Source organism: Ursus arctos, unplaced genomic scaffold (assembly GCF_023065955.2).
Source record: "Ursus arctos isolate Adak ecotype North America unplaced genomic scaffold, UrsArc2.0 scaffold_9, whole genome shotgun sequence".
In the NCBI taxonomy this organism is placed as follows: Eukaryota; Metazoa; Chordata; class Mammalia; order Carnivora; family Ursidae; genus Ursus; species Ursus arctos.
Genome location: NW_026623111.1, coordinates 31,640,236 through 31,665,940, shown reverse-complemented (window position 1 = coordinate 31,665,940; position 25,705 = coordinate 31,640,236). Strand labels below are relative to the sequence as shown.

The 25,705-nt window shown below is 35.3% G+C and overlaps 1 protein-coding gene across 3 annotated transcripts in view; it reads left to right on the top strand.

The window, feature by feature from the left end:
* Positions 1-25,705, top strand: part of PDS5A (PDS5 cohesin associated factor A) — a 145,488-nt gene that overhangs the window by 106,761 nt on the left and 13,022 nt on the right. For all 3 annotated transcript variants that reach the window (XM_026508763.4, XM_026508765.4, XM_057309510.1), the window contains exons 22-31: positions 310-378; positions 1,742-1,878; positions 4,438-4,561; positions 4,870-5,074; positions 5,585-5,699; positions 17,885-18,017; positions 18,588-18,707; positions 21,492-21,554; positions 22,341-22,486; positions 23,882-23,990. In XM_026508763.4, coding sequence (XP_026364548.1) covers positions 310-378; positions 1,742-1,878; positions 4,438-4,561; positions 4,870-5,074; positions 5,585-5,699; positions 17,885-18,017; positions 18,588-18,707; positions 21,492-21,554; positions 22,341-22,486; positions 23,882-23,990 — 1,221 coding nt within the window. The remainder of the gene's footprint in view (positions 1-309; positions 379-1,741; positions 1,879-4,437; positions 4,562-4,869; positions 5,075-5,584; positions 5,700-17,884; positions 18,018-18,587; positions 18,708-21,491; positions 21,555-22,340; positions 22,487-23,881; positions 23,991-25,705) is intronic.

Genomic DNA, 25,705 nt, shown 5'->3' with positions numbered 1-25,705 from the left:
GTAATTGGCATTAGCAACCTTGTTAAAAATCAGTTGACCATATATGTAAGGGTTTTCTGGGTTCTCTATTTCATTCCATTGGTCTATATGCCTATACATGTCAGTGCCATCCATTTTGTGTTGATTACTATAAATTTGTAGTAAGTTTTGAAATCAGGAAATTCAAGTCCTCCAACTTTGTTCTTCTTTTTCAAGCTCTGGTGACTTTTCTGTAGGCTTCCTAGAGCACTGTGTTGTTCAGCATGAAAAACTTAATGAAGGAAACTTTAAAATTCTTTCTAAGAGTTAAATATATTCAATTGTCTGTAGTCAACAGGTGAGAAGAATGGAAAATTATGGTCTCCAGATGAAGAGGTTTCCCCTGAAGTACTAGCAAAGGTAAATTTGTGTAGGCCTTGATAACTTTTGTGCTGAAATAGTGAACATTCACAGATACCCCTTTTCTTTACCCTGAGCTAATTGTATTTTTAAATGAGGTACTTTATTTTTAAAATGAAAAGTTGTTTCTCTCAAAGAAATTGTAGTTCTCGTTGAGTTATTTACATATAGATATATGTCAGCATCTTCCCTAGAACTTCCTGCCTGCTGAAATAATTTCAGAGAGGCTGTTTTACACAAAAATTGTTTGTAGGATGTTGATGCTCAGAAGCATCTCAAGTTTAGCCTCACTACCACTCTCTACAAAAATACGAATATTAACGTGGCAAAAACATATGGCTGTCATCGAATTGGTAACTTTTGATAAATACAAAATGTACCTCAATAAAACTATTTTTAAAGTGGTAGTATTGGGACTGAAGACAAGACTTGTTTGTTACCATCGTCCTTGATAAACTTTCACTTTGTATAGCTTCCTAGTCGTGTTCCATCAGTTCTTTTTTCCACGTCAATAAATACCGTAAATAACACCTAGATCCTTTAGCTAGTTCTTTTATGTGTATTGGTAGCAATCTTTTGAGTCTAAGCCTCCAAGTAATTATGACCACAAATAATTATGGAATATCCTAGGTTTTTTAATCAGAATAGACAGAATCAGACTTAACGATTTCTTCAAAATAGTTTGCAGTACTATAAAAAATACTGAAGTCTATCTAAAAAGCTCATTTTAATCATATAATAGGTATAGTTTAAATAGTTATTTTTAAACAATATATTTTCTTTTTTTTTGCTCTTTTTTTTTTTTTTTGCTCTTTTTTTTTTTTTTTAATGATTTTTTATTATATTATGTTAGTCACCATACAGTACATCCCCGGTTTCCGATGTAAGGCTCGATGATTCATTAGTTGTGTATAACACCCAGTGCACCATGCAATACGTGCCCTCCTTACTACCCATCACCGGTCTATCCCATTCCCCCACCCCCTAAACAATATATTTTCAAATAAGTTGTAAGTCTTGGGCAAGTTTGATAAGCCTGGGTTCAGAAACCAGACTTTGAGCAAGTTATCTATCATAGTGGTTTGTCTCCATTGCCTTATCTATTAGAAATAAAAACATCTCCCTTGTAGACTTGTTTGGAATATCAAATAAGTATACGTGTACATCTCTGGGAAAAGTGCCTATTACAGATTAAACAGAATAAATAATCTTACTGTTGTTCTTAATTATCCTACAGACTTGTTTAATAAGACATGTCCACCAACAATTAAGCAACCTCACTAATCTAAATGACATAAATTAATCTTCCCTTTAATTGGAATTTCAAGTTCCTTTCTTTTTTTAGCATGTTAATATTTTATAGGTACAGGCAATTAAACTTCTGGTAAGGTGGCTGTTGGGTATGAAAAACAACCAGTCTAAATCTGCCAATTCAACTCTTCGATTATTATCAGCGATGTTGGTTAGTGAGGGTGACCTGACAGAGCAAAAGAGGATCAGGTGAGATCTTTCTTTCTTTCCAATTTTTACAGCTCAAAATGTTGGTAGAACTTACATAGGAATTATTTACCTAATTAATATTGAGTGTTGTTATTGCACCATATGCTTCGGGATCAGATCTGATGTACTCACTTGGGGTTTTCATCTCAATGATGATGGAATGTGTCTTTCTAAAAACCAGACTTTTTCCAATAAATGTTCAGTCATAACCACTATATATTACAGTTGGCCTCAACATTTGGTTCACTTAAGGAAGTATCTGTTGAAGTACTATTCTTTGCAAAACACCATGAAAAGCATTGCAGCAAAAACAGATAAGATTCATTTCCTACCTTTTGCCCTGTGGTGTAGTGACTGAACAAGGGGGTTGACTTGGTACTATGAAAGGAATACAAGCTTCAGTGGAGGGGTTCAAAGGAGGAAAAGTCACAGCCCTCCGGGTGGTTTGCAGAAGATTAAAACAAGATTCTACAAATGCAAAAAAACAAATTGTTTCCATTTCTGCACACTTTCACTGTTTTGTGAAATCACCATTTCTTCTATTCATTTTAAGATGAAAATAAAAGCAAATTTTTCATGATCCTTGTTTGTTTCAAATTCTTCATTTACTAGGGTCCAGGAGTACCAACAGATAAAACTACAGAATTCTACTTGTGATGCATTCCTACTTTAAAATGTGTTATTATAGGATAAATTTAATTATTCATTTATGCCTTTATTATTTATTGAGCACTGTCATCCTAGGTACTGCTATGCTTTTTTTTTTTTTTTTTAAGGTGTAAAATCTCTCCTTCCAAGGACTATGCATTCTAGTAGAGAAGATTAGGAAATGAGCAAATTACAGTAGAGATGCTGAATGCTTTGATACACTGGAGAAAAACATGGAAAATTATCTTTATCATAGAATAAGTCAAGGGTAGTTTTGTAGAACGGATTAGAAGATTAGAGCTGAGTTAGGGATAATAAGTTTTAAATCTGGGGAAACTATGGCAAAGGCTTAATAATGAGCTCTTACAAATCAGTGATAAATAGGCAGGATCCCCAGTAGAGGTGAAGACTACGAATTATCAGGTTACCTTTTTAAAAATGTTTAACATCACTAAATACAATAAATACAGTTTAAACTTAGTGATACCTCTTGCCTATCAAAATCAGCAAAAATGTTTTTTAAAGTAATCGCTGCTTCCTGGGTTCAGGGAAATGGGTTCCCCCATTACTCCTATGAATATAGATTGTTCACAGTCTTGACAGGACAGTTTGGCATTTTGTGTCTAGATCCTTGTAAATGTTACCTTTTGACTCTTTATTTTTACACTCATGAAATAATAAAAGAATCATACAAAAACATACATACAAACATGTTCTTTACAGCATTTTTTGTCATCACAGAAAATAAGGGAATGGTTAATTGTGGAACACACTTGTCATGAAATTTAGGCAGATCTTAATTAGGTATTATATATGCCACAGTTTAGCTTGAGCTGTAGAATCAGAAACTTCTACAACTCTACACTCCATTTACTAAGCACGTGAACTTCTATAAATCACTTTTCTAAGCCTCAATTTCCTCATCTTACAGAGTGAAAATTAAATGAGATAAAGCCTGTGAAGTGTTCCCACACTGCCTAGCACAGACTTAAGCACCCAGATGGTAGCTATTTTTTTTTAATTCCTGAATCATTTGTCTTAGAAGCCATTTGAAGTTCCCTTAAGAATACCAGTGTTCACTTTGATAATCCTGTTGTCTAAGAGTGCCATGTTTTCTTCTCTTGTATGCTAATGATGGACTCAGCTAGCTTTCTGCATTTCCTCAAATCTTTAAAATGTCATAACAATGCTATGTTTCACATAGAAGTTGAAATAAGACTATCCTTTCATTCCATTCATTGTCACATTTTACCAGTTAGGTAATAAAAAACTACTGGGCAGGGTTGGAAGTGCTGGACCTCCTGGTGGGGGGTGGGGAGGCTAGCTACAGAGACTAGTAGCCCAGATAGACACTGGCTCTCATTTCCATATCCTTTCCTTTTAGATATTTGATACCTCCCCTTCTGCAGTATAAATCAGCTCCTCATTGCTAGCCCCTCCATTTCATCAGACGTGTAGGCTTAGGCTAGATTTCTATTACATGTGTGTAGGTATGTACGTGCATTTAAAAACTGTAGGAAATAGATTTAATATAGGTGATTTAATCAAGTTTTTTTACAATGAATATATTCCTCTTAAAATGAGGAATATCATTCCTGATGTAAATGGTTCTTGGCATTGCAGTTATCATAGTTGTGATCATAAGCAGAGCTGCTTGGCTGTGGTAGAGTATCTATGCTAGAACATAACTAAAAATGAAGGCAGGTAAATTTATCATTAGTCACAATGATTTGAGCCTTTTTCCCTGTGTTGAGTTCAAAGACTCGAAGTAGCTTTCCCAGATTTGTCAAACATTATGTCATTTTAAGCATAAATTACGCTAAAGATCTTAACACTCAAAAAGGGATCAAAGCATTGTCATGAACGATAATGGTTATAGGAAATGTTTATTTCTTTTTTGTTTGTTTATAGTAAATCTGATATGTCTCGCTTGCGATTAGCTGCTGGTAGTGCCATAATGAAGCTTGCTCAGGAACCTTGTTACCATGAAATTATAACCCCAGAACAGTTTCAGCTCTGTGCACTTGTTATTAATGTAAGTAATCCTCTTATTTTTGTCAATTACTTGGCCTTCAAAGTTAAATACATTTACTTTCTGTGGATACTGATCCATTTACCGTGGGCAAAAAAGGAATTGCTATTATAACTATTCTAACTAAATGTCTTCTAAGTATTGTTATTTATTCCCCAATATAATTAATCATTTTTTTAAAATGAAGACTTTTGGAACAAACTGTACTTTAGTAAATGTTTGCCAGTTCTTTTTGTAACTAAGTTATTTTGTCATGGTTTTAAAAGTACTAACATTTTTATTTAAGTATTTGTGGTTTTATGCTGCTGTAGGATGAGTGCTACCAAGTAAGGCAGATATTTGCTCAGAAGTTGCATAAGGCTCTCGTGAAGTTACTTCTCCCATTGGAGTATATGGCGATCTTTGCCTTGTGTGCCAAAGATCCTGTGAAGGAAAGAAGAGCACATGCACGACAGTGTTTACTAAAAAATATCAGTATACGCAGGGAGTACATTAAACAGAACCCTATGGCTACTGGTAAGTAATTTTGAAAGCTCCAAGTGTGCAGATGTATTTTGTGAGTGTATCAATTTGGGGGGGGGTTATTTCATATATTTCCATTGTAGCATATTTATAATAACACTACAATTTTTATAGAATGCTGTCGCTATAGTTGTGATATACTTAACATCTAAAATCCTGGTTTCTAAGTACTATTTATAATGTATAAAAACTGTTTGGAAGAATTGTATTTTTCTTATGGGATCAGCAGTGTGGCTTGATTTAAACACATTGCTCAGATGTCAGAGAGTAAAGAATTATTTTCCCAGCTTTACCGAGGACTCACTGTATAATCTCAAATTATCCTTTTGGCTTTAATAGCTTTCAACATTGAAATGTATTTCAGTGTCACCTAGATAGCATGTTGCCTATAATTGTAAGGAACTGAGGAACAAGATGGAAACCGAAGTGTTTAGAATGCAAAACTAGAGAGGGATTTTATAAAAGCTGTTATTACTGTTGTTAATAGTAATGTTTTTACTTTAGAGAAATTATTATCACTGTTGCCTGAATATGTAGTTCCATACATGATTCACCTGCTAGCCCATGATCCAGATTTTACAAGATCACAAGATGTTGATCAGCTTCGTGATATTAAAGAGTAAGTCATGTTGATTTTCAAGAATTTTAAAAATTATTTTTACTTATTGAAAAGATGATAAATTTTTTCCTGTTACTATTCCCATTAGAATAAAAACTTCTTTGTAGTTTTATTTGTTATAAATTTCATCTTACAAAATTTTTCCCATCTGTCAAGTTCTTTTCGATTCTTTTGTTTCCTGTTTGTAATTAACTGAGTCTTTGAAATAGGTTGGTTTGGTTATTTTAGTTTGTATATTATTTTTACTATTTGTATTAAGTTGGGTTTCAGTTACATCAGCTCAATAATTTAGAAAACCATGTAGTAAAAATTTTTCTTCTTGAAACTATCTTACTCAAAAGATGCCTTAAAAATATGCACGTACACATGAAATATTCTGTGGCAGGATTATGGTAGTACAAAATCAGGCTTGTTACACCAGTCACAGATTTGTATCTAGTGGCAAGAAAACAATTAGAAAACACTTGTTGGATAAGTGGTACTTCTGTAAAATAGAACTTTGTATATTTATATGATCCAGGGTGAAAGAGTGAGAGGAAGCCAAAGTTCATCTACAGATGACCTCCAAGAAACTTTTTTTTTTCTTTAATGGGAAAACAGGAATTGATTTATTTTGCTTTTAAATTACACACCACCACATTTTACTGAAAATGAAGTGATTTTTAATCTATAGATAAAAGACTCTCTAAATGATACTCAATGTTTTTTTACAAGTTTGGTTTTAAAATAGATTTGAATTCACAATAGGTCTTACAATGATTTCAGTAAATCAGGCACTCCAGAATGCAATGTGGAGGTGTAACAATTAAATGATGACTTCTTAATAGTCCAAGGGTATAAAGACCTTTGAAAGAAATTAATCTTTCTACACTATTAACCCCTAAAAGCAATTTTCCTTTATAGACAAAAACAGTATTGTCAGTTTCATAAATTTTTACTTTATAAAAGAATTCCCAGAGGATGAAATTTCTGGAGGTTTTCCCAGATATATACAGCTACATTTTCTGTTGTGCTTACAACATCTGCAAAGTACGGCACGTCCAGATTCAGATTCTTTTTTTTAATGTTTTTTTATTATGTTAGTCACCATACAGTACATCCCTGGGTTTTTATGTAAAGTTCGATGACTCATTAGTTGTGTATAACACCCAGTGCACCATGCAATACGTGCCCTCCTCAAAACCCACCACCAGCCTATCCCATTCCCCCACCCCCCGCCCCTCTGAAGCCCTCAGATTGTTTCCCAGAGTCCATAGTCTCTCATGCTTCATTCCCCCTTCTGATTACCCCCCCTTTCTTTATCCCTTTCTTCTCCTACCGATCTTCCTACTTCTTATGTTCCATAGATGAGAGAAACCATATGATAATTGTCTTTCTCTGCTTGACTTATTTCACTTAGCATTATCTCCTCCAGTGCCGTCCATGTTGCAGCAAATGTTCAGAACTCGTTCTTTTTGATAGCTGAGTAATATTCCATTGTATATATGGACCACATCTTCTTAATCCAGTCATCTGTTGAAGGGCATCTCGGCTCCTTCCACGATTTAGCTACCGTAGACAATGCTGCTATGAACATTGGGGTGCATATGACCCTTCTCTTCACTACATCTGTATCTTTGGGGTAAATACCCAGTAGTGCAATGGCTGGATCATAGGGTAGCTCAATTTTTAACTTTTTAAGGGACCTCCACACTGTTCTCTAGAGTGGCTGTACCAACTTGCATTCCCACCAACAATGTAGGAGGGATCCCCTTTCTCCACATCCTCTCCAGCAATTATTGTTTCTTGCCTTGTCAATTTTTGCCATTCTGACTGGCGTAAGGTGGTATCTTAGTGTGGTTTTGATTTGAATTTTCCTGATGGCTAATGATTTTGAACATTTTTTCATGTGTCTGTTAGCCATTTGTGTGTCATCATTGGAAAAGTGTCTGTTCATATCTTCTGCCCATTTTATGATTTATTTGTTTCTCGTGTATTGAGTTTGGATACCAGTCTTTTATCTGTAGTATCATTTGCTGATATATTCTTCCATTCCGAGGGCTGCCTCTTAGTTTTTTTGACTGTTTCAAACCTTGGCTGTGCACAAGCTTTTTATCTTGATGAAGTCCCACAAGTTCATTTTATCTTTTGTTTCTCTTGCCTTTGGAGATGTGTCATGAAAAAGGTTGCTTTGGCCGATGTCATAGAGGTTGCTACCTATGTTCTCCTCTAGGATTTTGATGGATTCCTGTCTCACATCGAGGTCTTTCATCCATTTGGAGTTTATCTTTGTGTATGGTGTGACAGAGTGGTCCAGTTTCATTCTTTTGCATGTAGCTGTCCAATTTTCCCAGCACCATTTATTGAAGAGACTGTCTTTTTTCCACTGGGTGTTTTTTCCTGCTTTATCAAAAATTAGTTGCCCAAAGAGCCGAGGGTCCATTTCTGGGTTCTCTATTCTGTTCCATTGGTCTGTGTGTCTGTTTTTGTGCCAGTACCATGCTGTCTTTGTGATCACAGCTTTGTAGTACAGCTCGAAAATCCGGCATTGTGATGCCCCCAGCTTTGTTTTTCCTTTTCAACAGTTCCTTGGTGATTCGGGCCCCCTTTTCTGGTTCCATACAAATTTAAGGACTATTTGTTCCAGTTCTTTGAAAAATGTCCTTGGTATTTTCATCGGGATAGCATTGAAAGTGTAGATTGCTCTGGGTAGCATGGACATTTTAACTATGTTAATTCTTCCAATCCATGAGCATGGAATATTTTCCAGATCCATATTCTTATGATCAAGGTCCTTCATAACTGCCTCCTCCATGTACTCTTTGAGGTTGGTCAAATCCATAATGATTCCTGTAACAGGATCAGTCTTATAATTGTGCCCATAGTCATTTGGATTGTTGCATTTCCCAAACAGTTTCAGATTTTCTTCGTTACTCAGAGATTTGCTGGAGAGCCGATGGGTTGCACTGAGGGAGACAAGGTGGGACAGCTATGCCCAGTGGCCAACGGCGACCGCATTGATTGCCTTGCTTCCAACCTCGAAGAAACTTTAAAGCAGTATTTACTTTCTCTCCTTTTATTATGATTTTGCTTTGTACTCTTAAATTGGTACCTTCAACTTGTATTTTAAAAGTATTATGGGGGCACCTGGGTGTGGCTAAGTTGGTTAAGTGTCTGCCTTTGGCTTGGGTTGTGATCCTGGGGTCCTGGGATCAAGCCCCACATCAGGCTCCCTGCTCAGCAGGGAGTCTGCTTCTCCCTCTCATTCTCCCTCTGTGCGCTCTCTCGCTCTCTCTCAAATAAATAAACAAAATCTTTTAAAAAATAAAAAATAAATAAGAGTATTATGATTTTTGTATGTGTGACATTAAACCTTATTCCTGGTCTAATTTAAGGTTGTAATCAACATTTATCTCTACCTCCTACAGCTTTCATTACTGAAAATGTGTCAATATCTTAATTGGAAGAGATCTTATGTCTTGTCCAACATTACTGTTAAGCGTTGGGCTATGAGCTCCTTACGTTTTAAAGGCTTGTCATTTCATTGTTGTAGCTTCCAGTACATCATTCCAGTAATATTGTCTTTCTATTTCAAATGCTTGAAAATAAGTCTACATTAAAAAAAGGTTTTTAGGGCTCTTAAGAAGCCACATAATTAGGTTCTAGTCCCAGCTGTGTAACTAAAAACTTTACTTCTCTGGCCCTCAATTGCCTTACCCATAAAATGCAGGAGATAAAATAGTTAATTCCCAAAATGTCTTCCAATTCTCCTTTTTGTTTATCTTGTAAATGTTTACATTTGTTTTTACGGTTTTTTTTTTTAACTTTTAGTTTGCATTTCTCAGAAAGCACTTCCATAAAATGAAAACGTGATGTATGTGTTTGCCTAGAACACAAGGTCTATGTTAGAGGATGTTTTAGCATATTTCAGTTGCAAAACAGTCATGTGGAAAAAGGATTAGACTTAAGAGAGGTAACTATGATGTGGGGAGAAGAGTCCTGATATACAAGAAGTAATTGGAGTTTGAATTGAAATCACTGGCACATGTTTTTTTGTTCTGTTTAGCTTGCAACATTTTTTAGGATCTTTGAACAATTGTTTTAAGTTAGCATGTGATTTGAAGTGTTAATATGTTTTTTCAAACTGGTTTTTAACTTTGTGGAAATTATTAATTTACTGTGTCACTGTTTGCTTTGGCTGTTTAGAGTCTTTTATGGTTTCATATAAATTTTAGAATTATTTCTTCTAGTTCTGTGAAAAATGCCATTGGTAAGGATTGCATTGAATCTGTAGGTTGCTTTGATATAGTATGGACATTTTAACAATATTCTTCCAGTCCATGAACTTGGAATATCTTTCCATTTATTTGTACGTTTTTCAGTATCTTTCATTAATGTCTTATAGTTTTCGATATATAAATCTCTCACTTCCTTGGCTAAGTATATTCCTAGGTGTTATTATTTTTGATGCACTTACAAATGGGAATGTTTTCTCTTTCTCATAATTATTAGTGTAAAAAATACAACAGATTTTTGTGTATTTTGTATTCTGCAACTTTATTGGATTAGTTTATTCTCACGTTTTTTTGATGGAGTCTTTAGGATTTTTTATGTATAATATCTCATCTGCAACTAGTGACAGTTTTACGTCTTTCTTTCCAATTGGATACATTTTATTTCTTTTTCTTGCCTAGTTGTTCTGGCTAGGACTTCCAATATTTTGTTGAATAAAAGTGAAGAGTAGACATCCTTGTCTTGTTCCTGATCTTAGGGGAAAAGCTTCCAGCTTTTACCATTGAGTATGTGATATTATATGTAGTTTTTATTACGTTAAATATGTTCCCTCTATACCCACTTTGTTGAGAGTTTTTTTCATAAATGGATGTTGAATTTTGTCATTTACTTTTTCTGCATCTATTGAGATGATAGTATGATTTTTATCCTTGATTTTGTTAATGTGGTATCCCACATTGATTCATTTATGGATGCTGAACCATGCTTTCATCCCTGGAATAAATGCCACTCAATCATGGTGTATGATCCTTTCATTAATGTATTGTTGAACTCAGTTCACTAATATTTTGTTGAGGATTTTTGCATCTTTATTCATCAGAGGTATTGGCCTGTAGTTTTTCTTTTTTGTGGCATTCTTGTCTGGTTTTGGTATCAGGGTAGTGCTGGCCTTGTAAAATGATTTTGGAAGAGTCTCTTCCTCTTCTCTTTTCTGGGTGAATTTGAGAAGAATTGGCATTAATTCTTCCTTGAATGTTGGTAGAATTCACTAGGGAAGCCATATGGTCCTAGACTTTTGTTTGTTGGGCGGTTTTCAATTACTAATTCAATCTCCTTACTAGTAATTGGTCTTTCAGATTTTCTATGTCTCTGTGATTCAGTCTTGGTAGGTTGTATATTTCTAGAAATTTGTCCATTTCTTCTAGGTTGTTGAGTTTGTTAACGTATAATTTTTCATAGCATTCTGTTAATGAGCCTTTGTATTTCTGTGGTATTAGTTGTAACCTCTCCTATTTTTTTCTTGGTCAGTCTAGCTAAAGTTTTGTCAGTTTTACCTTTTCAAAGAAACAGCTCTTGGTCTCATCAGTTTTTTTTTTTACCTCTTGCCATTTCAATTTAGTCTGTTTCATTTACTTCTGCTCTAAATTTTGTTATTTCCTTACTTCTTCTACTAACTTTGGGCTTTGTTTGTTCTTTTTTCTGCTAGTCCCTTCAGGTGTAAAATTAGTTTGTTTCTGGAGATAGGCATTTATCACTATGAATTTCACTGTTAGAATTTCCCTTGTTAGATGCTTTTGCTGCATCTCATAAATTTTGGTATGTTACATTTCCATTTTTATTTGTCTCAAGGTATATCCTTTATTTCTCTTTTGATTTTTTCCTTTGACCCATTGATTGTTCAGTAGCATTTTGTTGAATCTCTACATATTTGTGAATTTTTCAGTGTTCCTTGTGTAATTAGTTTCTGAATTCAAACCATTATAGTCAGAAAAGATCCTTGATATTATTTCAGTCTTCATTAAGACTTGTTTTGTGGCTTAAACATATGATCTATCTTGGAAAATGTTCCATGTGTACTTAAGAAAAATGTGTATTTGTTGCTTTCGTGTGGAATGTTCTATAAATATCTTTTAAATCCATCTGGTCTAACATGTTGTTTAAGACCAAAGTTTTCTTCCTGGTTTTTCTGTCTGGATGATTTGTTCATTTAACTAATTGGGGTATTAGAGTCCCCATATATCATAAATTATAATTATTATATAAATACTATTATTGTATTTCTCCTTTTAGGTCTGTTGATATTTGCTTTATTTGTTTAGGTGTTCCTATGTTAGGCATATAAATATTTACAAAGGTTAGATCTACCTCTTTTTTGACCCCTTTCTTATTATGTAACACTCTTTTTTGTGTCTTAATACAGTCATTGTTTTAAAGTGTATTTTGTCTGATACAAGTGTAGCTACTAAAGCTTTATATTGGTTTCCGTTTGCATGTAATCTGTTCACTTTCACTGGGTGTGTCTCTTGTAGGCAACATATATGGGAGTCTTGTTTGTTAAATCCATCCAACCCTTCTGTGGTTTTTTTTTATTAGAGAATTTAATCCGTTTACATCCAAAGTAATTATTGATAGGTATGTGCTTATTGCCATTTGTTAATTGTTTTGTGGCTATTTTTGTAGTTATTTCCTGTTCCTTTCTTCTTCTTTTGCTCACTTTCTATGTGGTTTAATGACTTTCTTCAGTGGTATGCTTATATTCTTTCCTCTTTATCTCTTGTGTATTTACTACACATTTTTATTTCGTGGTTACCATGATGCTTACATATAACAACTTTATAACAGTGTGTTTTAAGTTGATAACAACTTAATAAGTTTGATCCCATTCTAAATCTCAACATTTAAAAAAGATTTTATGGGATTCTATTTTATTTATTTATTTTTTAAAGATTTTATTTATTTGAGAGAGATGAGACGAGAGAAAGAGATGGAGCAGGGGGAGGTGGAGGGAGAAGCAGTCTCCCCACTGAGCAGGGGATCATGACCTAAGTGACCCAAGCGGACACTTAACCGACTAAGCCACCCAGGTGCCCCTAAATCTCAACATTTTAGCTCTCCTCCCCATTTTGTTTTGATGTTATATTTTGCATCTTTTTATCTTGTATATACCTTAACTAATTATTGAATCATCGTTGTTTTTACTACTTCCGTCTTTTAACCTTCATACTAGCTTTATAAGTAATTTACTACCTTTACTATACTATATATTTACCTTTCCAGTGATACTATTTCACATGTGTTCTTGTTACTAATTAGGGTCCTTTCTTTTCTGTTTTTACATCTCTTTGACAACCAGTTTAGTGATGATGAGCTCCTTTAACTTTTACTTTTCTGGACATTCTGAAACATAATCTTGGCGGATAAAATATTCCTGGTTTTGGTTTTTTTTTTCAGCACTTTGAATATCTTGTGCCACTCTCTCTTGGCCTGCAAAATTAGTGCTGAACAATCTGTTAGATAGTCTCATGGGGATTCCCTTATATTTAACAATTTTTTTTCTCTTGTTGCTTATAATATTCTCTTCCTGTCTTTAACTTTTGACATTTTAGTTGTAATGTGTCTTGGTGTAGGTCTCTTTGGGTTAGTATGCTTTGGAACTCTCTGGGCTTCCTGGATCTGGTGTCCATTTCCACCCCTATGTTCAGGAAGTTTTCAGCCATATTTCTTCAAATAAGATTTCTGCCTCTTTCTTTCTTCCCTTCTGGAAGTTCTACAATTCATATATTAGTCCATTTGATATCCTTTAATTTTCTGAAGTTATTTTCACTTTTTATTTCATTTATTTTTCTTTTTGCTGCTTTGATTGGGTGAGTTCTACTGCCTTTTCTTTAGGTTGACTGATCCTTATTTTCTGTTTCATATCTAGTCTGCTGTTGAATCCCTTTATTGTATTTTTCAGTTCCATTGTTATATGCTTCAGTTCTGTGATTTCTGTTTGGTACTTTGTTAAATTTCATCCCTGTTGAAGTTCTCACTCTATTCATCCAGTCTCCTCCCCAGTTTGGTGAGCATTTTATGACCATTACTTTGAACTCTTAATAAATTTACTTTCTTCTTTCATTAAGGCTTTTTTATCTTATTCTTTCATTTGGAACGTATTCCTTTGTTTCTTCATTTTGCGTGACCCTCTGAATTGGTTTCTGTACAGTAGATGAAACAACCATCTTTTCCAGTCTTGAAAGAATGACCTTGTGGAGGAGTTGAACCTTTTCATTCAGCTCTACCCCAGCTCTTGGTCATCTCCCAAAGCTTTGAGTTTATCCAAGCAGGCTGTTATATTTTTAATAGCTCCCAGTAGTTAAGGATGTACCAAGAGCTGTCAGTGCCCCATAATGGAGGATCTCTGCACCTAGATTCAGACTGACTGGAGGCCAAACCTTCAGGCAGCTGCTTTTAAAAGTATACAGATATATACAATTCTGAGGGGCCAGGAGCATAAGCCTCACTGACCACCAGAGCCAGGCAGTCCTGAGGTACGTCCCCTAAGTGACATTCACAAAAACTAGGGTTCCAAATGAGTATATGAGCTCCTTTCTGGGTGACACCCAACAAGCTGGAGAAAGACTGAGAGCACTAAGATGGCATTTATAGCCTCTGTTCCTTGAGGAAGCACCATAGGCCACTAAATGTGTGGCAAACCTAAGTCCTGCCCTTAGTCCAAAGCTCTAGGACAAATTGGCCTTTTGACAGGAAAAACTAAAGGTATGCCTCAGTCTGCTATCTGTGCAGTGTTCTGAGGGTGGTAGCCTGCCAGCAACTGTCCCTTTGATTACTACAGTCCCTTGGGACCCTGGAATGCCAGCCCTTCCAGCCACCACAGCCAGGTGATTAAGGGATGCCCCCTGAGCATCAGGCACTGGACTCAGAGCTCCCTTCCAGGAGACACTGGCCCTCTGGAGCATGGCAGAGGGTGAGCGTGAAGATAGTACCTGCCCTCCGAGGTCTCTGGAAAGGATTTCAGTCAGCCTCTAGATGATTGTTTTAATTAGAAGCCTGCCCCTCAGGCCACAGTTATGATGATTAGCTAATAGGCCTACTTCACAGAAAAACCAGGCTCCTGGGTCAGTTGCCTCTTGCTATGCCCGGGAGGGGTGGTAGTCAGTAGCTCTTTGGGCACTCATTGTGCATTGGTTATAGTCCTTTGGGACCCAGGAACTAAGCCCCACTGGCCACCAGTGTCAGGTGATGTAGAAGTGTCCCTTGGCAGCAATCACAAAAATTGGGGCACCAGGGAGGGTTCTGAATTCCTTTCTAGGTGATTATTACATTCCCATGTGACCAGCAACACAAGCTCCTCTGTTCTCCAGAGCCAGGTATTCAAGAGATGTCCCCCTGGGCAGCACCCACAAAAATCAGGGCACCAGACACATGTAAAGGTTCCCTTCTGGGAGCTACTCGTTCTCTGGAGCACAGCAAAGAGAGAATGCAAAGATGGCACTCCCCACTCTCCATCCCTGGAGGATGTTCCAGCAGGCTCCTAGATGTGTGAGTTAAATTAGATGCCTGCCCCTCAGGTTGAGGTTTTAAGCAAGTTAACGTTCTTCACTTTAAGCTGCTTCTGAGCTGGGCCTGGGGGCAGGTCAGTTCCATCACACAAACCCTTTAAGAGGCATTTCTCAGATTACTACAGACTTGGGCGTCCCACTGTGGGACATTTTGGGGACTCATCTCTGAAGTTCCTGTCTTAGAAGTTGGGGTGACCAGTGTGGGTTTTGAACCTTTCACTCCTCAGGAAGAAGCTCCGGGTATTTGAGTTCCCTCCCAGTTGTGGGTTGCAGCACCAGGGGTGGGGTTCATGATGAGGTTGTATCCCAGCCTCTCCTACCCACTTTGATGTGGTTTTTTTTTTTTTTTTCTTGTTTGCCTAATGTGTAGTCATCATTCACTCACTCAGCCTTTAGGTTTTTTTAAGAAGAAATTGGTTCCATATGTAGCTGTAGATGCAGTATGTTCCTGAGAGGAGGTGAATTCGGGGTCTTACTACATCACCATCTTGAATCAGACCAAGTCCTCTGTTTCTTATTGATCTTCTGTCTGGCTATTCTGTCCATTATTGAAAATAAGGTATTGAAGGGGCGCCTAGGTAGCTCAGTTGGTGAAGCGTCCAACTCTTGGTTTCGGCCCAGGTCATGATCTCAGGGTTGTGGAATCGATCCCTGCATCAGGCTCCACGCTCAGTGAGGAGTCTGCTTGAAGATTCTCTCCCTCTCCCCCTCCCCCTGCTTGTGCTCATTCTCACGCTTTCTCTCTTTTTCTCTCTAAAATAAATACATCTTTTTAAAAAAGAAAAGATATTGAGGGCTCCTGGGTGGTTCAGTTGGTTGAATGTCTGCCTTCAGCTCAGTTCATGATCCCAGGGTCCTGAGATCGAACCCCACATCCTCCCTCTGCCTTGCTGCTCCCCCTGCTTGTGCTATCTCATGCTCTCTCTGTCAAATAAATGTATAAAATCTTAAAAAAAAGAAAAAGGTATTGAAATTTCTGATTATTACTGCAGAATCATCTGTTTCTCTTCAATTCTGTCGATTTTTGCTTCATGTAATTTTGGGGCTTTGCTAGGTTTGTATGTGTTTTATGATAGTAATATCTTCTTGCTGAATTGAACCTTTTATCAGTGTAGTACTTCTGGGTCTCTTACAATCTTTTTTTTACTTTAAATCTATTTTGTCTGATTATAAAATAGCTACTAGCCCTCTTTTGGTTATCATTTACATGAAATATATTTTTTTATCCTTTACTTTTTAGATGCTTTGTGGTTTTACATCTCTTGTAGACAGATATAGGTGGATTGTTTTTTTTAATTTTTTCCATTCTGCTTATCTCTGCCTTTTAATTGGGGGCTTTAATCTATTTTCATTTGAAGTAATTACCAGTAAAGAGTTATTTCTGCCATGTAGCTATTTGTTTTCTCTTATATATGTTGTTACTTAATTTCCTTCATTACAGCTTCTCTTCTTTGTATTTACTTGTTTTTTTGTAGTGAACCTTTTTGATTCCCTTTTCTATGTATTTTTAGTTATTTTCTTAGAGATTCCAAATAATATTCGTAACAACCTAGATTGAGTAATAGCCTCTTAGTTTCAATAGTATACAAACACTTTGTCCTATTTATCTCTATCCCTCTCCCTTTAGTATTGATATTGTGATAGAAATTATATCTTTTTATATTATTTCCATTTACATAGATGTAATTATTACTTCATGCATTTGCCTTTAAAGTCTTTATGTAAAAATAGTTAAAATTGAAACTACAGTAATGCTGGCTTTTATATTTACTTACTTGGTTACCTTTACTGTTTGCTAGTGTTCTTTATTTCTTCTTATGGTTTTAAGTTGCAGTCTAGTGTCCTTTTATTTCAGCCTGAAGGACTCACTTTAATAGTTCTTTTAAAACAGGTCTACTAAAAATGAACTCCGTTAATCTAGTGCTAAATTTCCCCCTTAAGTAGTCTCTCGAAACATTTACATAGAATATAGGCAAAGAAGTATGCATACATAATCATCAAATGATTTCTCCCCTATTGATGCAGTAAAGCAGTAAGTCCCATGGTTGCCTGAGAATCATCCTGGGAACTTACAAACAGGCCTTACCCTAGATTTGTTGATTTAAGTTCACCAAGGATTCTAATGTTCATCCTGATTTGGGATTCACTTTTACTTAGAAATTCAGGTGTTCCCTTCAGATACTTTGTGTTAAAGGAGTATACAGTAGTAAGTGGAAAAGCAAAAATAGTTTGAGATGTGACTGCTTAGCTGAACAGTTACCGTGCTCGTGCAGTTCGGAGCCATCACAGCAGAATTCCATACAAATCCTAGGCCTGCATAGTTTGCAAATAGTCAAAATGGAAAGACTTTGCTGCCTGCTGGTTTTGTCGTCATTGCTGGGCAATGACATACGTCGAATCATCTAAATGTCTATTGAATACCTACAGAATGAATCTTTACATGCCTCGTGAAACTGTCAGACTTTCTTGTATTAAGCTGTGTTTTCATTTTGAGTATTTTCTAGTTTAGTTTATATTTTACTCTTACTTTGTTATATCCAGACAATAGACCTTCCCAATAAGATGTTTAATCCATTAAGCAAAGCACCTACATTTAGTCTCTTTTAATAGGCGAATATGTTTATTATTTAGGTGCCTGTGGTTCATGCTTGAAGTTTTAATGACAAAGAATGAAAACAATAGCCATGCCTTTATGAAGAAAATGGCAGAGAACATCAAGTTAACAAAAGATGCCCAGTCTCCAGATGAGTCCAAGACAAATGAAGTAAGATATGTTAGGCCAGTGTGTGTTAATTACAGGAAAAAATATTATGGTCTTTGTCCCACTTGTTTTTCCCATTATATAATAAATTAGATTACAGAATGTTCATAAAAATACATATTTATGGTCAGTTTTATTGTATTTTATTATAATTGAATTCTGTTATTTGAAGAATGTTTATTACCCTGAAAAGGACATTAAAACTTCTACGGAGCAGGGGGATAAGAACTAATAAAATTGACTACTCTGCTGTCTTACAAACTTAGTAAGTTACAGACAAGTAGATATTCCTTTTTCTGTATTTCCCTTGGTTTGGTTTGATTTGGTTTATTTGTCTTTAATGCATACTCAGCATTCATGTTAATTAAGCAAAGGGCTTTTTTGTTTGTTTTTTGTTTTTACCAGGAGGCTACATAAGAGAAATGCAAACACAAATGTGAACTGTTCGAGGAATAAATAATACCCACATACTCACTCTTTCGATTTCATTTTATACATCGGGTAGAATTGGTACTTGTGGTTATTTTGCGCTACTGAAAGTTATAATATGATCTTTTTTTCTTTCCTCCCTAGAAACTTTATACAGTATGTGATGTGGCTCTATGTGTTATAAATAGTAAAAGTGCTTTGTGCAATGCAGATTCACCAAAGGATCCCGTCCTTCCAATGAAATTTTTTACACAACCTGAAAAGGTAATTTTTTTCTCTTCATGGTTCTACCATGATAAACTGATTTAAGTTTCAGTTACCATCAACCTTAGTGGCAAATAGTGGATTGTCTTGACTCTACAAAGTAAGAAATATCTCTTTGTATTTATATCAAGGAATGGGAGATTGTCTTCCAAAGCCCTGAACAAATGCCGTTCTCACCTTACAGAGTAGGAGAATGCAAATCAGGCTTTATGGTGGTGTTCTTATGTGAGCTATTCCTTCTGGGTGTTTCTAGTATGTAAGAGGAGTTTTCAGATTTCTTAAATTATTTTAATCTCACTTTGTTAAAATGCTGTGTTTTATCAGGCAAGAAATAAAATTTTTGGTACAGTATAAATATAATTATAAAAATGTGTGTGTGTGTGAAATAAAGTGTTAGAATTAACAGAATTGGCCTTGGCAAATGATAAACCAGTATTCTAATCAGCAGCTTCTAACATTAGGGACTTCAGACAAGTTAGCTCTTCTAAGCCTCAATTTCTGTCTCTCTAAAATGCAGGTGATAATAGCTGTGAATAATTATTATGTCTATAATTTTATGTTTATGAGAGTTTGTCACATAGTAAGCATTCAATAAGTGGTAGTAATAATTAATACATTTGTTCTGCTATCAGCAAATTAAGTTTTCCATGTAAGTAAATTTTCCAGCTAACTAAAAGCTCTTTGTTTTTCCAACTAATTGGAATTTTATTTCCTGCTTTAAGGAAGCATTTGCAAGTTTAACCTTCCTGTGCTTTGTTTAAAGAACAGAATCCTAATTTTTTTTTTTTTTTTTTTAAACTAAGTAGGCTCCACACCCAGCGTGGGGCTTGAACTCAGGACCTGAGGTCAAGAGTCACATCCTCTGCCAGCTGAGCCAGCCGGGCGCCCCCAGAGTCCTGAATATTTTTAATTGGAAAAAATATGTCATTAAAAAATTTTTTATACATTTTCAAACCGTAAGATATGCTTCAGAATATTCAGAGTAATACCCTCTCTTAGAGTATTTGACAGAAGAACATACCGGGAAATGGAGCTTCCTACTTTCAATGCCATACTTTGACAAAAATTTTAAACGGATTTTCTTTATTATTCCTCACTTATTGTGCCTAGTTTTTGATAGGAATAATAAAGATTGCAGAGTTTTGCCTTCTAAATAAATATGTACTGATCTTTATAAATAGTCCTACCTGAGCTCTTGAATTTAAATTTACTTTATTGTTGACCTAGGGTTATCATGACCAGAATAGTACCCAAATAGAATCTTAATAAAATCATGATCCCATCATCAAGAATTAAATTGCTGGGGCACCTGGGTAGCTCCGTGGGTTGGGCGTCTGCCTTTGGCTTAGGTCATGATCCCAGGGTCCTGGGATCGAGCCTCACATCAGGCTCTCTGCTCAGCGGGGAGTCTGCTTCTCACTCTTCCTCTATCTTCTCCTTCTCTCTCTTTCTCCCTCAAATAAATAAATCTTTTTAAAAAAAGGAATTAAATTGCTATAGGGCACTTGGCTGACTCAGTCAATAGAACATGTGATGCTCTTCTGGGCACTCTCAATGTCAGGGTCGTGAGTTCAAGCCCCATGTTGGGTGTGAAGCCTACTTTAAAAAAAAAAAAAGCTGTTTCTCACTATACCAGAGTTTAGTTGGTTTTGTTTTTTTGTTTTCTTAAGAAGTACTTTTTTTGTTTTCAATGAACAGTTTTCCTCATTTCCTTTTCTGATATGTTGCTTTTAATCTGGTATAAATTCAAACACTAGAAAACTAGGCATATTAGGATAATGAGCCTAGTGAGGCTGTAGTATATCTTGATGAATAAAGTGAATGAACTTTCATGCCCAGGCTTTGTAACATTTATTTAAGCTGCATAAAAGCCTTTGTGGAAAAAAAAAAAGATACAGCTGTGCCCGGAACACATGCCAAAACTGTGATTTCTTTATAGGCACATTTAAGCCATCTGTTCTTTCCTATGACACCAGTGTGAAGGTAAACTTAATAAAAGGAAAGAAAAAAAGATTATTTTTAAAGTGAGTTTACTTAAAAAATAATAAACTTCTTGGTCATAGTGAATCAATTTACTTATGTGACACCATTGTGGTTTATATGTGTGCTAATCCCCGGATATTTAACAGAAGCATCAAAGGATTCTTAAGTTTCATATAGATAAAACTTTCAAGAAAGTACCATTAGTGTCCACATTAGATTTAATTCATTTATTGACTAGTAAACATCACTGCCGCCAAAGAACATTATAATTCACTTAATTATATTTTGGCAGTGTATTTATCTACATGATTTGGACAGTCTTCTTATGGTTCTAAGAAACACAATATTTTTAATTAAAGTGATGATTTTTTTTTTTAATGAGGATAATTTTCTTGAGATCCAGTGTGGAGTTATTTTATTGAATATTAAGTGCCTAATATAGGCACTGTACCATTTTGGATGTTTTGGGATCCCAGATGAAGTAGATTTTACAATAAAGTGGAGAAAGTAGCTCATTGAATAACCTGGAGACTATTTGCCCTGAACTATATGGAAAAAAATAGGAATGTGTTTTATTTAAAATGTGATTTAAGTAATTGAACTCTGATATTTTCCAAGTCTTATGTGCCATTGAGTTAAAGCTAGACTTAATGACATGGTTCATTAAATATGCTTTATTTGAGGAATTAATGTGTATGCTGGCCCAAATGTAATTGTTATTATTGTAAGGCACAGTGTCTGAAAAGTCTTATTTGGACAGTAAAAATACACATATTCACTTGATTTTTTTTTTTTTTGTAGGATTTCTGTAATGACAAGAGTTATATTTCAGAAGAGACCAGAGTACTTCTGTTAACAGGAAAGGTATTATGTACTAGATAATTTAGAAATCTTTATCTCATATATATATTACTTCTGCTCTTCTTAGAAATAACTTTTAAATGTCCCACAGATTTTATAGTTCCTGATTCTTAAGGATCGTATTGTAGATTGTAGCATCTAAAGTCTTTGTTCTCTCAGGCCTTTTTCTGCCATAAGTGACTCTTGAAATTACGACCATGTGTTCTCATCAGTAGTAGTATGCTTCAAGTTACTCAGAATCCACAAAGCTGATTTTCTTGAAAAATGGTATAATAAATTTAGATATATAAGATTTTAAAAAAAGAAATAATTTTAAAGTATTAATGTGTTAGATAATTTATATTCTATAAATAATTTTAAGGTATTAATGAGTTAGATAATTTATGTTCTATAAAAGTAACATGACACCTAAAAGAGCAAGAGAAATTTAATTTTTGATAAAAACGGTGTCTTAAACTATTATTATATACATTTAATAGTTTATTTGTAAGACATTTTAATATCTTATGTATTTCACTGTGTGTTTCAGGGGCACTTTTTATTTTGAGCAATAAGAAACAATTAAATATTGCCTAGTTATTTTTAAGTAGAAGTAATACTTGTGACTTGTAATTGTATTCAGACAAAACCGGTTTTGCAAAATTATCATTTCTAATAAATTTAGAATTTAACTGTCCAGAGTAACAACAATTCCTTGGCTTAGGCTAAACATTATCTTTTACATATGTCTAAATTTATGTGACTTCCTTACAGTAAGTATAAAATAACATGCATATGTGTAATTTTTAGCCAAAACCTGCTGGAGTACTAGGTGCAGTAAACAAGCCTTTATCAGCAACGGGAAGGAAACCGTATGTTAGAAGCACTGGAGCTGAGACTGGAAGCAATATTAATGTAAATTCAGAGCTGAACCCTTCAACCGGAAATCGATCAAGGCAATTTTTTTTCTCCACTTGTTTTTTTTTTTTTTACTATCACTCACTACTTGGTTCATCTTTTAATTTTTACCTAAGGCACTAGATCACAACAATAGACTTTAGAAAACATTTTGGCATAAAATAATAGTGCTGAGTTTTAGTACAGTTAGTGATGGAAATTACATTTTGAACCCATATAACATTCCGAGTGTGTAAAAAAGTAAATGGAACAAATTTAAGAACTTTTTTTTTAAGATTTTATTTATTTATTTGAGAGAGAGAGAGCATGAGGGGAGGAAGGGTGGAGGGAGAAGTAAACTCCACACTGAGCAGGGAGCCTGACACGGGACTCAATCCCAGGACCCCAGGATCATGACCTGAGCCAAAGGCAGATGCTTAACTGACTGAGCCACCCACACACCCCAAATTTAAGAATATCTCGTATAACTAATTTACATGGAAATGTTTATATAAAAAAATTGAACACTTAGGAAAACTGTGAACATATAACTCTTAAATAAATTGAATTTATATGCTTTTTAATTTGTAACTCAATCAGATTAGTATAGCATGAGTTAAGATAACATTGTTATAACATTTCTACTTGTAAGAATATTCCATGTTTATTTTAACATGTCAAGTCTTACCATGTTAGCTACTGCATAAAAATTTCCACCTGACCCTACTCTTATCAACACTAAAAATTAAAGCTTTTAAAGATTTTATTCTTACTCGTGAAATTATAAGTATAAACTCAGTTGGTCTTGTTTTAAACACATTCTTAGCAGTAGAACCCCAAAATATAAAATAAATTAACATGGAACATCTGTGGTTAGAGAAATGGTGGGTCTCAAACACCTCCCCTGTGATCTCTTCTTCCAGCCCCTCTCCCTTGCAGAGCATTAAGAACATAGACTGGAGGGGCGCCTGGCAGGCTCAGTCAGTGGAGCATGCGACTCTTGCTCTCAGGGTTGTGAGTTTGAGCCCCGTGTTGGGCGTGGAGATTACTTAAAAACAAAATCTTAAAACAACAAAAAAAAAAACACAGACTAGAGACAACTCTACTATACACCATCTGTAATACATCTATCACTTTATTTTTACTTGTTTTAGGGTTTTCTACCCCCAAGAGAAAGTCTTATATGATTCTGTTTCTAGACAGCTGATCTTTCTGTCAGGTGGTTTTAGGCAGTCACTGGTGTCATAAATTGGTACGGTGAAAGGGAATCAATAACATGATATAATAACAGCAGTGGTCTATAACCACAGAACATCTGAATCTTGCTGATGTTGCTTCATTTGGCTGGGCTTCTAAACTACCATAAGCTTCTGCTTCCTTACTGGTTAGTGAAAGTGTAGGCTATCTGTCCATGTGGTGAAATAAAGAAGCTTTGGTTTATTTTTCTTCAACAGGGAACAGAGTTCAGAGGCAGTAGAAACTGGAGTTAGTGAAAATGAAGAGAACCCTGTGAGAATTATCTCTGTCACACCTGTAAAGAATATTGACCCGGTAAAGAATAAGGTAAATTTTTAAAATTTCACAAATGGATTTCTCCCAGAGATGATTACAGTTTCATGGTAGATGTTGAGAAACCCCCACTTAACAAGTTAATACGTACCACCTACTCTGCATTTGTGTGTCCCACCTCCCACTATGCTTACCGTGCTCCCACTCTCCAGAAAATGACTCTGCCTGCACGCACTCGTTTCAGGAGTTTATGCAGTCACTCCTAACAGTACCTGTCTCCCAAAACTTGAAAGACTAGGAGTTGAGAGTTTCTGACATCTTACTTTGAAAAGTTGATTGACTCCTATAAGGGATGTGTACACTGTTTTATTTCTGTTTTTTAAAAGTTAAATTTATGAGTTAACCTTTTAAAATATATTTGAATTTTTGTTAAACAGCTACATTCTTTATTATTGACCTTATAAATATGGCACCCAATTTTCTTAACAATTTTTTGGCAGGAGAGAAACACTGGTAAGAATCAGACCTTAGTTTGAATCCTGGCTCTGCCTCTCATTGGCTGTGTGTTTACTTAGGCAGATTGCTTGACTTCTCTAAGCTTCTGTTTAACCATAGAATGAAACCAGTAACTTACCTCAGTAGCAGTGGCATAGAAATACTATTACATCTTTTCCTATAGAATCATATTCTCAACACATTTTTTATTGCCCACCGTATATTTATAGTATTCATCAAATGTTTTAGCAATCACCGTCAGGTACATAAAATACAAAACTGTACAGTTATTCCACAATAGCTGAACTATACGAGCTCATTATCTGAATTCAAACTGAATAGATAAGGATACATTTTTAGATCAGTCTCTCACTATTCAACCTCTTGCTGTTTGTTATATGAAGTTCAGTATGTCAGTAGATTCAGGTAACAGAGAGCCTCTCACTATCAAAACTCTTGGAATTTAGAAACCAATAGACTTGAATATTGTGGGATTCTTATATAGAATTTAACAGTCTTCATGTAAACAGACTTAGATGCAAAAATGCATATTGCCATAGACATTCATTTAAACATATTTAACATGTTTAGGAAGAGGTGGTACAGGGATAAAAATGTTTATCTGGCATAAACAACTATCTATAACTTTACTCTCCTGTGATACAAAATTCTGTGTAAGATACAAATTGATGTTATATGTCAATTATACTTTAATAATAGAAAAATGTGATATTTAAATTCTAATTTTTGAGAAGCCAAAATGTTACCTTATGAATAATCTATAATATTGTTCCAAACCCTTATTTGAACTTTTTCACACTTCCAAAGAATTTTTTTAAGAATGTTTTCTTTTTTTTTTTTTTCAAAGATACCATTCATTTATTTGAGAGAGAGAGAGAAAGAGCAAGCACGAGCAGGGTGAGGGGCAGAAGGAGAAGCAGGCTCCCCTCTCCCAAGATTCTTGGATCATGACCCCAGCTGAAGGCAGACCCTTAACCAACTAAGCCACCCAGGCACCCCCTCCAAAGAATGTTTTAACAGATTCGCTATAGCCTTGAACACACAAGGGTTGTATTTTGACAAAACTTAATCGCTTCCTAAGCAGGTCTCCTGTAAGTTGGTGTTGTCATTTCTTTCCAAAATCTGAGTCCTCAGTCTTCCAGGCTCAAAAACTATCTTGTTGCTATACCAAAAGAAGACTAAGATCTGGGGCGCCGGGGTGGCTCAGTGGTGAAGCGTCTGCCTTCGGCTCAGGGCGTGATCCCGGAGTCTTG